General features: G+C 35.3%; 1 protein-coding gene across 2 annotated transcripts in view; it reads left to right on the top strand.

Annotated features, from left to right (window-relative positions):
* The window catches only part of LOC115217984 (sorting nexin-27), a 194,524-nt gene that overhangs the window by 165,839 nt on the left and 10,363 nt on the right, over positions 1–18,322 (top strand). Inside the window, exons 11-13 of one of the 2 annotated variants that reach the window (XM_029787721.2) lie at positions 287–415; positions 3,597–3,656; positions 8,604–8,647. In XM_029787721.2, coding sequence (XP_029643581.1) covers positions 287–415; positions 3,597–3,656; positions 8,604–8,647 — 233 coding nt within the window. The remainder of the gene's footprint in view (positions 1–286; positions 416–3,596; positions 3,657–8,603; positions 8,648–18,322) is intronic. The other variant, XM_036507850.1, reaches the window with a different exon arrangement.

Below are 18,322 nucleotides of genomic sequence, written 5' to 3'. Positions count from 1 at the left end.
AATGAATAAGCATTGCATTTGACAGAATAATCTGAATGCTAAAGGATTAATCATTTGAGCAAATATTTGTTTATGTAAACTCCTTTCAATAGAGATTAAACAAATTTATTCTGAGAAGAACATTTCATTTCTTGGTTCTCTCTGCATTTAAAATCTTCAAACAAACATTGTTATTTAGTTGTCTGCAAATGTTTTTCTTCTTTTTCATCCAATTTTATATTTTAATTTTCATAGTTTTAATTTCAATATTCATTTCTGTTTTCTTCTTTTTCTTCTTCCTATCCAGCCTCAAGTTGTAGAAATAAAATGGTCTGATATAAAAAACTATGACATAGATGATGAAACCATGTCGTTTATATTTGAATATTTCCGGCCAAGCAGGAAGTCTAGACTAGTTCGAATTTATTCAACTTATGTAAGTGATAATTTCTTTTCTCTCTCTCATTTTTTTATGAAGTGCAGCAGTTCCCATTCTTGTAGATGGTTGGGGAGGAGATAAGAATGTCGGCAAAGGAATATACTTTGATATATTACTAATACTTATTTTTATCAATTATGGTAAAATGATAAATAAATGATGTACTGCATGTCACCATCTTTTGTGTGTGCCTTTTACATTATTAGCCTTATATTGAATGATATCATGTGAGTGGAGGGATGGTTTCATTCAAGGAAATACTGGTTCAATATCTAGTATTTTGGGGGAATCAGTTTCCTTAAAATAATTGGTGTATATATATATATGAGAACCATCCCAACGTGGCCGTTGCCAGCGCTGCCCCGACCGGCCTCCGTGCCAGTGGCACGTAAAAAACACCATCCGATTGTGGCCATTGCCAGCCTCATCTGGCCCCCGTGCCGGTGGCACATAAAAAGCACCATCCGATCGTGGCTGTTTGCCAGCCTCGTCTGGCACCTGTGTAGGTGGCACGTAAAAAGCACCCACTACAATCATGGAGTGGTTGGCGTTAGGAAGGGCATCCAGCTGTAGAAACACTGCCAGATCAGACTGGGCCTGGTGCAGCCTTCTGGCTTCCCAGACCCCAGTTGAACCGTCCAACCCATGCTAGCATGGAAAATGGACGTTAAACGGTGATGATGATGATGATATATATATATATATATATATATATCTCTTATTATAAAAGGCAGATTTTATCTGCCTCCCTTTGGGAGTTATACAAGTCTACAATATAGGATTTCTTCAATTACAATTTACCTAGCAGTTTTAAGAGTACAATGCATCGCGTCATGCCAGGTCCAGTTTTTAAAATTTAAACTCCAATTAAGCAAAATTTACAGAAAACTCACATTCTGGTGTGTGTGTCAAATGCTTTTCTTAGTCTGGTTTACACCACACGCAAACGCACACACACAGTGGGCAACGAATAAAATGAAAGTAAATGTAATATTTGTTTCTGTCTATCACGCTGATAGATACATGAGTAAAATGTATGGGAAGCTAACAGATAACAGTGAGTGAAAATGTTCTTGGAAGAGAGTAAATTAGCGACAGTGATTTGAGGAAGACTAAACTGAAACTATGAAACAGTGTTTATGTATAAACAGACGACACTTATATAAACCCTTTCGTTACCAAACCGCCCGAATTTACCTATTCATATTTAAATGAGAATATCAGAGTAAATCTCTTTAGTACATTCGTGAAAACACGTATTATACTTCGTAAACACTTCAAATACAGTTTTGTACAAAAATCGAAGTGTAATTTTAATTCCGTGAATTATGGGAGATTTTTTTCCGAAATTTGTTCCTATTGTGTTTTCAAAATTTGTAATTCTGACAAAAAATGGATACGAATTTCATTATATCAAGCAGCGAGTCAGAATTCGAAGGATTTTCTACTGAAGACCTTCATAAATCTAACTCTATGACTGAAAAAAAAAAGCATCTTTATATAAGAGTGAAGTTGTGTGTCTGTCCCCTTCGATTTACATTCGTAATTACTCCCACATTTTGCGGTGCAGTTTAACCAAAAGTGGGTATCTTATAGTCGTGATTCATATCGAGCCCTTCTGGGTATTAGCGCGCGTCTACGATGAGTCTACGATTTAAAAAAAATTTACCATCATATTTTTCCATTTTAATGCATTTTTTTCGCTTTTATATAAGGGAAGTAACTCTCTAAAAATATCTACGATGTGTCAACGATTTAAAAAAAATTTACCGTAATTTTTTTTCAATTTTTAATGCATTTTTTTTGCTATTTTTTGGCTATAACTCTCTGAAAATGCTTATATAGTTATTTCCCTTACAACACCGAGCAACGCCGGGCGATACTGCTAGTATATATATATATATGAAACAGATCAGCTGGAGAAAGTTCAGAGAATGTTACCTTTGTTAGTAAAAAAGAAGTATTCTCTCTCAGAGTGAAAGGTAGATTGTGTAATGCTTGTGTATAAATGTTGCATGATAGTGAAATGTGAGCTGTGAATGCATAGAACATGCAAATACTAGAAAGAAATGAAGTTAGCATGCTCTGCTGGATGTATGCATATATGATAAATTTCAAATGTGGATGGATTCTGTGAAAGCAGATGACCCAGAAAGACATGGGATAAAGTAATGAAGAGGCCTCAGGTTGTTGAACCTTATGGGGGAGAGGCAGAGGATAAGACAGGGTTATTACAGCTGGAAAATCTTTTGCAATAAGCTTATTCCACCAGAGCTGACCTGGAAATAAACTGCATTTTAGAAACATGCATGGTGGGGTTTAAGTCAAAATTGGTATGTCCTGAGACAAAATACCTTGTGTTAATCTGGTTACATCCCTTTATATTCTGAGTTCAAATCTCACTGAGGTCTGCTTTACTTGAAGGTGATGCCAATATGGCTGCTATCAGTACGAATATATAGTCATCAATAATGTATGTAATTAATGATATATTGGCATTATATTTAACAAATATATAATATATGAGTAAAACGCCCCCCCCCCGCCCGTCCAATGGACGGTGCTGAGTTGTCAAACATTTAAACTAAATTTTCTCAAAACAACTTGTCCGACCGTCCCATAGGCCTCCCCTTTGAGAGACACTGATTTAACCTAAATTTGAGACACCAGCAAAAGAAGAAATAAAGATAGACATTTTTTCTATTCCAAAGAAAAACGATTTTATTCACACAAATATGCAACCAAAGAGTTTAAAGTACCAGTAATGATAAGGCTGTTGAATGGGAGAATACTATCGATTTTTGTAATTTTTTCAAGACTTATATACGCCTTGATACTGTCAGTATCTACATATCAAATTTGAGCGCAATCAGATGGAGGACGCCTGAGATCCTAGAAGACATATAGACAGACAGAACGGATTTTATATAATAGATATGTATATATATTATAATTATTGTGTGTGTGTGTGTATGTGTAACTGGTAATATGTATATCTAATACAGCTGCTAGTAATAGGTATAATTTAAATATTAGCATTTTTTTAAAGGACCATTCTGCATTTCATACTGTTTCCTCAACTCTTAATTTTGACTTATTTTTCATTTGCAATTTAGAATGTAATATTGTATTATATATTCTCAACGTTTTCTCGTTTTCTCCCTCTCTTCTTTTCTAGTTTGTATATATGTATGATAGCTTTGAAAGGATATTTGAAGAACTTGATTGGCAGAAAGAGGTAAGTAGACATTTCAGATTGCAAAATGTTGCGTGTGATATCTACAACCAGTCCATTAAGCATCAGTGTTTCTTGTAGCTAAAACAAATGCAATAAGCACTGATAATGTTTCTAATTTCAATTAAGGGACACACACACACATGCACACACATCAGCATGATGATGATGATGATGATGATCATCATCATCATTGTTTTAGTGTCCACTTTTCAAATCTAGCACAGGTTGGTTGAGATTTTGTGTGTGTGTGTATATAAATATATATATATATATATATATATATATATATATTATATATATATATATAAAAGAATCAGTTGAATTAGGTACTTAAGTTGAGGTACCAAGTCAGTCCTGTATTATCCACACAGCTCTAAGTAAGGTGAATAAAAGGTAAATAAGTAACAAGGATGTTCAGGTATTAGTGCATTATGGCCATTTCAGGCAGCTCCATTTAATCGCTTAATGCAAACATTACATCAATTTGATATAATGCTTGCATTGTTTGATTAAATGGGGTCACCTGAAATGGCCATAATGCACTAATACCAGAACATCCTTGTTACTTATTTACCTTTTATTCACCTTACTTAGAGTTGCGTGGATAATACCGGATTGACTTGGTACCTCAACTTAAGTACCTTGTTACTTATTTGCTTTATATATATACATATATATATATACACACACACACACACTCACACACATATACTCACATACCAACCACCTTTCCATTCTTCTTGTGTACCATCCTTCCACTGTATTATCCTTTATACTGTATGCCATCCAAATTCTCCAATCTGACCCTGCCTCTTCCTGCATGTTCTCTAACCTAGCCCTCCCTTCTTTCCCATGCTCCTGAGCATATTATCACACCTACCCATTCCTCATCAATACCATCTCTCTCTCAGGATTCCAACAGCCTATCCAATAAACACTTTTAGCTGCACTGAAATTGTCCCTTTGTAACATTCTGATTATTGGACTGGCTAGCTTGGCAACAGTTCCCCATCTCATGCCATTTTCACTCTGCAGGTCTCACCATATGGCATCTCTTTGTATTTGGTTTCATTCTCATATTGGATCATTGATCTCTCATTCATCTTTATGTTTCAAGCTTTTACTTCCACAATTTCAATTCTCAGTTTCTTTTCCTTTGACAACTTCCTTTAATCACCTCACACTCATGGCATACACATTTTCACAACACACACACACACATACTGTTATAAACACATTCCAAAACAGATAACAAACACATGCACATATTGAAAGCAACATATACACATGCGTATACCTAACAACATTCACACAACATTAATATACCAATGTGTGCAAAACAGGCGTAGGCATGGCTGTGTGGTAAGAAGCTTGCTTTCCAACTAAATGGTTCTGGTTTCAGTCCCAGTGAGTAGCACCTTGGGCAAGTGCCTTCTACTATAGCCTTGGACCAACCAAAGCCTTGTAAGAAGATTTGGTGGACAGAAGCTGAAAGAAACTTATCTTATGTGTGTGTTTTTGTTTGTCCCTTGCTATAGCTTGACAACTGATGTTGGTGTGTTTACATCCCTGTATCTTAGCTGTTTGGCAAAAGAGACCAATAGAGTAACAGGCTTAACAAAAAATAAGTACTGAGGTTGATTCATTCGACTAAACATTCCTCAAGGCAGTGCCCCAGCATGGCCACAGTCTTATGACTGAAACAAGTAGAAGATAAAAAACAGAATACTAACAAATGCATACACTTATGCAATAGTCACATATACATTGCAGACACACTAGAACACAGACACGGTACTTTCCAACACACAAGTTGATGTAGTATATAGTGTAGACATTCAAACACAATTGCTGCCATTCCAATGCCTGCTGCATTTCACATGGAATTTTTGGTCTTCCAAAGCTGGTTTGGCATATATGTTGACCTGTCTTTTTATTGCTGTTAAATTTTGGTCTGAAAAATTCAACTTGTACGTCAGAAAATATAGTGTGTGTCATATAGCAAAACAAAAAAAATGTACCTTTCAAACTTCAACATACACATAAAATATACTACAAACACACATATAACTCTGTCCCTAGTTTGCCCATGTTCATACAGACACACGTTACAAAAGCATATGCATACTTTAAACAAAACAACACAAACACACATTCAAAAACACATACACCACTAAGAGCAACATACATATATATTCAGGCAAAACTACATGCATACACACATACACACATACACATCATAAACATGTTGCATACACATACACGCAGCACAGCATCCCACATAGATTGCAAGAAAAAAACCCCACTATAAATGCACACAATTTAAAGAACTAACATACATGCAATAAATGCACACATACATAATTCCATCCCTAATCAGCTCACACATATGGCATACTTACACAACACACACACACATAGTAACACAAATAACTACGTCATCGTCATCATCATCGTCACTATCATCATCATCCTCAATATCTTCATTTTAATGTCTACTTTTTCATGATTGAAAGGGTTGAACAGAATCTGTTACGGCAGAATGGCAGTGAGCTGGCAGAATCGTTAGCACGCCGGGTGAAATGCTTAGCGGTATTTTGTCTGCCGTTACGTTCTGAGTTCAAATTCCGCCGAACTCAACTTTGCCTTTCATCCTTTTAGGGTCAATAAATTAAGTACTAGTTACTCACTGGGGTTGATGTAATCGACTTAATCCCTTTGTCTGTCCTTGTTTGTCCCCTCTGTGTTTAGCCCCCCTTGTGGGCAATAAAGAAATAAGAATCTGTTAAGGCAGATTTCCTGTGACCAACCCGCACTCATTTCCAAATCCAGGTAATATTTCCCCATGGCCAGACATGTTTTCACGCAAGATTGGAAACAATGGACACCACTTGCATGACAGTGACATCCCTTTACAACTATCATGCGATGTTAAGGCAAGGAGAATGTAACTCACACACACAAACACACACACACATACAGACACATATTGCAAACATTAAGCCTAATTACAGCACACATTCAAACAAGCATAAGATATTTCTGTGGTTGAACTGTGTGTGACTAATGTATAAAAATGCTAGTATACAATACTAACAAAAAGTAATGAAACAAATTCAAGATAATTATAATAGTATGTGCATGTATTAGATGGATACAGTAACTTTTGCGTGGTGTATTCCTTATATAATTCTAACGTGTTTACATTTTCTCTGTTTTATTATATATTTTTCAATTACATCTTCATCTTTTAGTTTACTCTTCTTCCCTCTCTTTCTCTCTCTCTCTCTCTCTCTCTCTCACACACACATCTGCTCATCTTCTACTTCATGTTATTACCTCTCCACTCTAGAATTGGTATATATTATTATTGTTATTGAGTGAGAGTGTAGCGCTTGCTATCAAAGTGACACTGGGGTACAATTATACGAAGCCCAATATACCCATCATGACTATCTGTCTGATAAGGGTAAACCAGGCATATGCATCACAACCACATGTGCATGACATGGTTATCTTATATCGAGATAAACAGCGCAAGCATCAAGGCATTTATTATTATTATTATTGTTACTACTACTACTATTACTATTATTTTTGTTATCATCATCATTATTATTATTATTATTATTATTATTATTATTATTAATTAATTATTATTTTATTATTATTATCATTATTATTATTATTATTATTATTATTATTATTATTATCATGATTATCATTATTATTATTATTATTATTATTATTAATTAATTATTATTTTATTATTATTATCATTATTATTATTATTATTATTATTATTATTATGATATTATTATTATTATTACTATTATGATGATGAAGATGATGGTGCAACTAGCTAATAGAAATGTTAATATGACAGGCAAAATGTTTAGTGGCATTGTCTGTCTTTATGTTCTGAGTTCAAATTCTGCCAAGGTCAACTTTGCCTTTCAATAAAATAAGTTACCAGTTGATGTAATCAACTTACCCACTACCCCAGAATTGCTGGCCTTGTGTCAGAATTTGAAACCATTATTATGATTATTTAATTAGTAAGATAAAGAAGGGAATATCCATCTACTTCTCAGTTCCTCTTAGACGGGATTTAATATTATATCACTGTAGCCTAATGTTCTGTTGTTTCAGAATATTCTTAGATGAAAAACTGGTTAGGACTTTGCTTATACCAACTATAAGAACATAGGAAGCCCAACCTAATGAAGGAGCATAAATGTAGTCACATAACTCATTAGAAATAGCAGTTGCATTTCCTTCACATCTCACAACTGTTTTAAAAAAAGGAAACTTTAGCTAATATAGTCCTAGATATTAAAAAAGGACAGGATGGTCATAGTGGCAGTACTTTTGATCATAGATTTGATCAATCACTGTTGACTTGAAACTCAACAATGTCATTAATTTTACTGAAGTTTCAGAAATATTTTTTCTCATTTATTGGTTTGATCTGAATTAAGAGGCTGTGCTCTTGACATTTGTAAGGCCTGCCAACATCAGTGAGTTTGACATGGTTAACATTCCTCTTAAACAGTTACAAGTTGATTTGTGCAGGAAAACATATGAGCTGGGAGGGCTTTCAGTGGGATGACACTATGGTGAGGAAAGACTGGCTGTAGCAATTAGCGCATGGGGACTTGGTGGTGGTGGTATTGGTGCTGCTGCTCTATGCAGAGTATAGAATTTTCTGTGGATTTGGCCCTTAGCTGCTATGTTATAATTGAGGGCAAGATTTAACATGATTTAGCAGGGAGGGTTATTTGCAATTGTCTAGAGATGTTTACGGTCTTTTGCCTCCTCAGTCATTTGTGATTGACAGACTTCTTTAATCCCTGCAAACACTGGAACACGAAAAGAAAAGTTGAGAAAAAGTTATATACATTTTTTTTTCATTTCTAACCTATGTCCCTTTGTATTTTAATTCAGCCCTTTAAATGTGGCTTGGAAATGAACCAGACTTCTGCTGAAAGGTGAGCATCATATATAACTTTGGTTTATGTGACCTTTCCTCCACTTTCATTTCTCAGACTAACCTCTCATGAAAGCTGCAATTTTTCTAAAATCAGCTATCATTGTTACTAACAAGATTATTGAAATTGGGACACTAGCTTACACCAACTTATACTTTCATGGCTATCTTTAACACAGTTTTCTTTGCTTTTGCTTACAGACCATTCTTCTGTATATGTTGCCCTCAATGGCTCCCTTTTGCAACGTTGTTGTTACTTTTGCAGCAAGCTCTTTTAACTGTCGGTTACACCTCCACCATGTAGACTTCATTCAATACCAAATTGGAATTCTGAAAAATGTCATGTCGTGTGGAAATATTGCCTTGCTTGGAGACAAAGGCTTCTGGCTGTAGAAAATCTACCTCAGCAAATTCTGTTTGACCCATGCAAGCAAAGAAAAGTAGATATTAAATGATTATGATGATGATAATGGTGATGATGTGGATGTTGATTGTGATGGTATTCATAATGGTGTCCATGTTTAATTCTCAAGCAAGGGTACACTTTAATCCAAGTCCATAGATTTTGATATTGAAGCAGAGATTTTTTCATTGTTCCATGCACAGGTTCTTAAGCCTCCCCACTAAAAGTAGTTCTGCTACAATATGTGCATCTGGAAGTTTTTTGTTGGTGATGGTAAATCCAAGGAATATGAAAATATCCTTGGCAGATAGATTGTTCCCTTGTATATTGGTTTGAAGGCAAGGTATATGTATTCTGAAACAAAATGAGCCAGTACCATATTCTATGATCAAAGTTCATCCATTGAATGAGCAAGTAATGCTGCATCATCTGTATTTGTAATATCAGTGGCCTCCAAGACTTCTTGCATTGAAGCAAGATTAGATAAACATCATGAGAGTGAAGCAGTGTGCCAGATGCTTTTGTAAAACTCAATGCTACAAGTCTGAAAAGATCTTGATTTCTTACATCCGAATGAATTTGGCATGAAGTTGCCTGCAGAAACGTTAGCACACCAGGCGAAATGCTTAGCACTATTTCGTCTGCCGTTACGTTCTGAGTTCAAATTCCACTGAGATCAACTTTGCCTTTCATCCTTTCGAGGTCGATTAAATAAGTACCAGTTACGTACCGGGGTCGATGTCATCGACTTAATCCCTTTGTTTGTCCTTGTTGTCCCCTCTAGCCCCTTGTGGGCAATAAAGTAATAAGTAACAGTTTAGTGTTTTTCCCAAGGACACACTACTCGACACATCTACATGCAGGGGTTTGTGTCTGCAATAAATTACAAAGACATTCAATCTAGAATTATGAAATGATGTATTTTGCTTTGCATCTTACCATTTATAGGTTAAAGAGTGTTCTACTTGAACCAGTGCAGCCAACTTTGTTGCCAATCTGTGTAACTGGTTTCATGAAAGTCTTTGGAGTATAGTACTGAGATAAAAACAAAAAAGAACAAACTTTTGTATTACATCCCTCTACGCATTGATACACACACACACACACACACACACACATGAACATAAAAATTAGAGACTAAATATTCAATTCATCAAGTAGTTTATTCATTTATTTAAAACTAAGGTTTCACGCTTTTGTTTGTGATGGGATCAAGCCTTTATTTCAATTCGTTGAATAAATGAATACCTTACACACACACACACACAATTAAGTGAAATAACTCAGTATGACAAATGGCATATATTTGAACAATATAGACAATGAAGGCATGCCAAATATCATACAATATAAATTCTTGCTATATTAATATTATCTCCACCTTTAGAGGATGCATCACAATTACCAAATGGCAATTGAGATCAACCTCATATGAACAAGGGAGATAATCTAATGAATCAAGGATTTTCTCAAGCTGATATGCCAATTAGGAAACAAGCAGACTTATTGTCTGCAGGTAAAAGGACAGTCGTGGACATGTATTTCTGCCTCAGTAGGTGTCATCAGCATAACAATTGGCCTAACTTTATCCTCAGTAGCCAAGAGACTTACACATAAACAAAATGAGTGAAACATACTTCTGGCCTAATTAATTTGCATAATTTAAAGAAAAGCAAGCGAAGAGAAATATCACAGAGTGGCCAGTGATATGTGCTTGAACAACAAAGACGGATACAGATACCATCCAACAGAGATTCTTGATTTATTGAAACTATCTCTATTTCTAGGACTTATATTACCAAATCAATATATATATATATGTATATGGAGGTGCGTTGTCTCCCTTTTCTGTCCGTTATGTTTGCGCCCAGTTTTCAACTATTTTCCCTTCTCTGTTTAACTTTTGAAATATATATATATATATATATATATATATATGTGTGTGTGTAGAGAGTTTTTGAAGTCATGTACAGATATTGTGTATTGAGAATAACAAGGTAGTCAGAATGTTGAATGATTATATATATTTTTATTTACATTCTTAGCGCTTTCTTCTGTTATCAGATTTATCAAAAAAGTGGCTTATAGTAAGTTTGCTTCACCTTTTTATATGAAATTGAAACTGATGGTGTTTTAGAAAGGGGGAGAGAGACACAGAGCAAGAAAAAGAGAGAGAGGGAGGGAGAGAGAGGAACAAATTAGCAAGAAGGAACAGGTTAGAAAAGAAGTTTATTATTCTAACCAAGATTTTCCATGTTATACAGAGCCCCAACATTTTTCATGTCTTACAGAGCCCCAAAATGAGAGACCTGATAGATAAAAGCTACCTATGAAATAGTAAATGCCAGGAAAAAAACCTTGAAAAACAGCTCAAGGGCAAAATTCATATCAGAGAATGAAACGGGATTCTCCGTAAAGGAAGGTAAAGATAGCAGATGTGGAATATGCAACAATAATAACTTCAAATATACAGATGGGGACATCCACATAATATTTAAGAGTGGATTCGTATTCAAAGTAAATGCAAATATGAACTGCAAGACACAAAATTTCATCTGCATTACTTGCCCCAAATGCAAGGAGAATTATATTGGTGAAACCAATAATTCATTTTGCCAATGCGCAAGAATCCACAGACAGAACATCTTACAGGAAGAACTATGGAAAATTCCACTGAGCAAACATTTGGAAATATGTGGAGAAGAAAAATTCAAGATCTTTCCCTTCAATAAATGCTCAAGGAATAACCCAGACTTCTGAAAAACAATGGAATTATATTTCATTAAGAAGTTCTCACCAAAGTTAAATGGTTGAAAAAAAGGAAAGAGCAAACATTTGGAAATATGTGGGGAAGGAAAATTCAAAGAACAACCCAGAGTTCCGAAAGACAGTGGAACTATATTTCATAAAAAAGTCCTCAACAAAAATTAAACAGTTGAAAAAATTACATCAATATACAGGTATGCCCCATCAAATAAAATGGAATAAATCGAGGTACCATACCAAAATACTATACCAACATTCCCAGAAAATACGATTGGAAAGAAGTAAAATACCCATGTTCGGTCCCCTCCAAACATAACCTGTATGAAACCGATCATCACTGGGAAGAGGGTATATTTCCATGGACATTCCGACTTTTTCTCCTGCCCCATTCAGGTTATATTTATGATTCCTTATGATATGTAGATCCTGATCCTTTGATTTAGATTGTATTTATAATTGTGAATATATTCACTTAAGAAAGGTATATTTTCATTGACATTTAGATTCCATCCCCTTTTTTTAGACTCGGATGATATTTATGATTTTTTTAAAGAAATTCAGATCATATTTACAATTGGGAAATGCTTTCCTACACTTAAACTTTTTTCAGATCGTATTTAAAATCATAACTATACTTGCTTAAAAATCATTCTTTCAAAAATATAGCCATACACAGCTAAATCAAAAATATCATCTGGAATTTTAATCAAAAAGTTTGATCACATCCATACAACCATTCTCTCCTCCTTATGTTAATGAATACAAAAGAATTAAAAAACAAGACCTTGAAATTTAATTGTAATTCTTACTGAAGAAAATCAAAAACAACATCTGGTTTTCCAATTAAAAACTTTGACCACTTGAATAAAAAAAATTCTTCCTCCCCACCAAAAAGGTCACTAGGTGGAAAAAGAGCAACATATTGAATCCCAATCAAACAAGTCTGACCACACTGGTTCAAAAGCCATGCCTCCTCCAAAAGCCATACCTCCTGCTCCCTCTCAAACTTTTTCTTTCTTTTCCCTTCCTTTGCACCTCTACCAAAAAAAAAAAGACAAGAATACAAAACACTCCAACTTTCTTTTCTCTATCTTCACTATCTCTCACGCTCTCCTTCTCTCTCACCCCCTCCCTCCTTTCTCTCTTTTTCTCTCACTCTCTGAAACATCATTTTCAATTTTATATAAAATGGCAAAGCAAACTTACTGTAAACTACTTTTTTGATAAATCCCATAACAGACGAAAGTGCTAAAAATGTAAATAAAAATATATATAATCATCCAACATGCTGACTACCTTGTTATTCTCAATATACATACATGCTGATATATATATATATATATATATGTAAAAAGTAAAAAATATATACAAACTGGGACAAGAACATGAAACACCTAGAAGACGACACAAGAACCACAGGATGGGACATTCGAAGCCCTCAGTCATCAGTCAAGAACCGGATCATCTTCGCAATTTCGGCTGATTAATCTTGAGATTGCTCTGACCTGGGCAGCCCCCAAGGGAAATCTAAGCCAAGCGCATTAGATCCCTTGGAAGAAAGCTTCGAATGTATACAACACAAGGACGGAAAACGAACGATGTACACGAATAAAAATACAGAAATACGTGAAAACAATAAGGAAAGCACGAATAAGAATACAAAAACGTAAAAACAATAAAGGTAAGGATAAAAAACAAAACCAGGACGTAGGACAAGGGTCTTTCGACAGGACGAGTTGAGTTGGGGCTGGCTTATGGAGTTGTGCCTTATGGCCGCGGGAGACAAACAAAAACGTGTTGCTTCAACGACTGCTGGATACGTGTGTGTGTGTGTGTATGTATATATATATATAGATAGATAGATAGGTGCATGACCGAGTGATTAGTCAACTAGGCTCTCAGTCAAGGGCATGGGTTCAAATTCCAACTGAAGAAGTGCATTATGTTCTTGGGAAAGAGACTTTACTTCATATTACTCTAGTCCAGTCATCTAACTCAAATGAGTATCGAGTGACAGAGTACCCACTCAGCAATAAGTTAATGTGACATATTAATGGAGTCAGTGGTATGATCAAAAACTGTTGAACATGAAGTGGTATTTGTGTATGTGTGTATGCATACACACACACAATCAAGATATTCAGCTGCTGCCCTCATGAACAGAAATTTACCTGGGCATACAATAACCAAGATTATCTTTGGACAAGAGAACAGCAGGCATGTACACACATACACACACACTGGTGATACAGTGCAACCATGGGAGGCAACTCTTCTACTTTTCCAGATAATGTTATATATCTTTTCACATTTCATTTTGGTTTTTTTACCAACTCTAAGCCAACTAGTCTTGTATAACTTTTACATAAAAGAGGCTTTACACTTTTGGCACATCTGAAGTGCCAATACTACCAAGTGCATTAGTTAATTCAAAACTGTTGGTAACGTTCTATTCTGACCAGTTATATGCTTTAACCACTAATAACTGCTAAACAAATATATATGTATATATAATATCTCACAGAAGCATGTATACCCCTAAAGCATGTACACCCCATTACTCTGATAAATTAAAGAAAATCAAATGAAAATTATACTGAATTAAATATATACATGCAAACATTACACAAATTTGGAACACAAACCAATAAACATTTTCAAAGATATGAACAAAATATTAATTTTCAAATGATACAAAAAATATGTACACCGTAAAGGATTACTTGCTATTTTCAATATATTTGGTGTGACCACCCTTGCTTTCAATGACTGCATTAAGTCTTCTGGGCATAGAGTTGCCTAAATTTCTGCATATAACTGATAAAATTGACCTCTATTCATCATGAATGATGTTTTTCAGCTGTGTTACATTGTGGGGTTTTTTTCTCCTCAACCTTCCTTTTCACCCCCACAGATTGGGTTTCAGTCAGGTGACATGGTAGGCCAAAGCAATACCTTTAACTTTTTATCTGATAAAAACTTAGTCATCATCTTTGAAGTGTATTAAGGGTCATTATCATGTCGGAACGTGGAATGACTTCCTAATTCCTTGATGTCTTTCAACATTGTTTTCTGCAGTATATAACAATAAAGCCTTGAATCCATTGTTCTCTCAATAAATTTGATTCCTCCCACACTAGCCACACTAATGCATCCCCAATGCATAACACATCCGCTGCTGTTTCGCAGTAGACATGGTGCATTTGTCGCTATTATAGTCACCTGGTCGTAGCCATACTCATTTAATACCATCTGACTCAAACAAGTTGATTTTAGTGTTGTCAGAAAAAAGAATTTTATTCCAAAACTCCTTCCCCTTAGTTACATAGATTTTGGCAAAAGAAAGACAACTTGATTTATGCCTGGTAGTGAGGAGAGGTTTCCTACGAAGAATGTGTCCATGAAGACCACACTGGTTCAAACTTTGTTGAACTGTTTGGGTGGATACACTAACGGAAGACACTTCTTGGGACAAAAATAAAGTGGTACAACACCTGTCGACTATCATACAATATTGGATGTGGTAAATATCATGTGCAGTTAAAACAGAAGTCGACCTGGATGATGTTTATTGCAGAGCCGTCCAGTAGCTTTGTACTTCTGAATTACTTTGGCAACTGTGTTTACACTAATATGTATCTGTTTGCTAATTAACTTGTATCCTAAACCATTTTTGTGCATTTTCTTCAAATCTTCAGACAATTCTTTTCCTTTTAGTGCCATTTTAATCACAATGAAGAAGATTTTTCACCATGGTACACAAATAAAAAATCCTGCAGATGCAATAACAATGACTGGTGCAAAAATGCCAGAAGAAATGATTTATCAGAATTGAAATTATCAGCAATATCTGAATTTAGTAAAAAAAAAGTGGATAAAATATTGAATGTAGTAAATTTCCTTTAGGGTGTACATACTTTTGTATTGTTTGGTGCTGTTTTTCTCACAGATAGTGCCCAACTGACCCTACTATACTGTGTAGTTGACAAAATCAAGAACAAACAATGCACATGCACGAAATTAAAAATATAAAATGGTGATAATTTACCCATCGCACCCTGTACATATATGTGTGTGTGTTTTCACCAGTGCTGGTGCCACTTAAAAACCATTCAGTACGCTCTGTAAAGTTGCTGGCATTTGGAAAGGCATCCAGCTGTAAAAAGCATCCAATACAGTTTGTGAAGTGGTTGGTATTAAGGAGGGCATCCAACTGTAAAAACCATGCTAAACCAAACTTTGCTGGTACTGGTGCCACATATAAAGCACCCATTCCATTCGGTGAAGTAGTTGGCATTAGGATGGGCATCCAGCTATAAAAATCATGTCAAAACAAGACTTGCTGGTGCCACATAAAAGCACCCGGTCTACTCTGTGAAGTGGCTGGCATTAAGAAGGGTATCCAACTGTAAAATCCATTCCAAAACAGACAGTGGAGTTTGGTGCAGTCCTGTGGTTTGCCAGCTCCTGTTGAAAAATCAAACCCATGCCAGCATGGAAGGCAGGTGTTAAATTATGATGATGGTGGTTGTAGGATAGGCAGCATGTTTGATTACCTTTGATATTTTTGAAAATTGTATAGCACTATAGGCATTGGTTATTATTAAACGTTCATAGAAAGCAGTTATTAAAAGATTGATACAAACCGTATATGAGGACACTAGCGTCTTTGTATTATTGGAAAAGATCTGAGTGGCGTTGTGGTTAGGGTTTTTCATACACAGTCACAAGATCCTGGTTTTGATTCCTAGACCAGGTGCTACATTGTATTCTTGAGCAAAATACTTCATTCACATGGTTTCAGTTTACTCAGCTGGGAACGAGTAGCCCATTCAGGGTCACTTAGATGCCATGGAAACCAGATAACCAACCCTAAGAGTCCTAGGACTCAAGACAATAATATGCAGGGGTTGATGAAATGAATGTATTGGATATTGAATATTTTCATCTCAGATGCAAAGTTATAAAAGCAAAAATATATTAAAAAATTTTTTTTATTATTTCCTATGTAAATAATCAGTTCCATCTTCCATGTCAGAATGTGTGTGTGTGTGTTTGTTTATACTCTTGAATTGTATAAATTTAAAGAACTACTTTGATGATAACCTGGTTGACTGTCTCTGAGACACTACCAGAGTTTCTTTTCATTATATTTTGTAAGCTGTCACAGCTTCTTTTTCACTTCAAAAGAAATATGAAAATGATGAGTGACATGAAGATATAAAGCTGTGTGGTGATCCTTTGTCATAACTGATTGTTGCAATTATTCAGTTTATAGAATATAATTGCTGTCTACCAGACTAGGCTTAGCTTTTGTTATTATCATTTCCATTGTTAATGGTGACTATTCATGTCAGTAGGAGAATGACCCACTATGCAGGCACTCAGTCAGCTAGAAATAACAGCTAAATCTCCTTCCAGTCACCTTGCCAACATAAACAAATGAAAAGATACATTGGATATTGTAGTCCATATGTACTTGTAAAAAGGTTTGATGTGTGTCCTTGAAATTTATACTATTTAAGAATGCAGAACATATATATATATATATATATATATATATATATATATATACACCGCTGCCTTGACTGGCTTCCGTGCCGGTGGCACGTAAAAAGCACCCACTACACTCATGGAGTGGTTGGCGTTAGGAAGGGCATCCAGCTGTAGAAACATTGCCAGATAAGACTGGAGCCTGGTGCAGCCTTCTGGCTTCCTAGATCCCCAGTCGAACCGTCCAACCCATGCTAGCATGGAGAACGGACGTTAAACGATGATGATGATGACATATGCATATATGTATGTTTGGCATTAGGAAGGGCAGCCTGGTGCAGCTCCTGGCCTTTTTAGCTCCTCTCAAATTGTTCAACCCATGCCAGCATGGAAAATGGATGTAAAATGATGATGATGTTGTAAGTGTGCAGTTATTGTTGTTTTTCTGTTTGATATTTGTATAAGAGAAGAGATACTAAGGCAGTGAACTACAGTTATCATTAAGATCCTAAATAAACTCTATTATGCTTCTAAAAGAATTTTTGAAATATCTTATATTTAGGATTTTAGCAAGTGTATTTCATTATCTTAACACCCTTTTTTAATAATGAAGTGTTCCATCTTCTTTTTTACTATATAAATATGAAAAGGAATTTTTCATCATTGGGTGAATAAGCCATCACAGTCGAAACAGTTTTTTTTTAATACATACATACATGCTTTCATACATAAATATATGCACACACACATACACGCACTTTCTCTGTCTCTCATTCATGTGCACACATACACATAACATGAGAGACTGAATTGCTTGTCTTTATGTCAAAAGCTTCAGTGTTTTGCTTTTACAATTTTGCTTCAGTGCTGCAAATATTCAATGTCCAATACATTTGTTATCTATCACCAGATCAACCTTGATCCAGTAGATCTATGGCCAAGGGCTCATAGGTTTGCTTGATCAGAGTTGACCTGGGGATAAACAACAGAGATCATCAGCTGGCAAAGAGGATC

Source organism: Octopus sinensis, linkage group LG12 (genome assembly GCF_006345805.1).
Source record: "Octopus sinensis linkage group LG12, ASM634580v1, whole genome shotgun sequence".
Lineage (NCBI taxonomy): Eukaryota > Metazoa > Mollusca > Cephalopoda > Octopoda > Octopodidae > Octopus > Octopus sinensis.
Note: the sequence above shows the minus strand (reverse complement) of the source record. Positions and strands in the feature narration are given on the sequence as shown.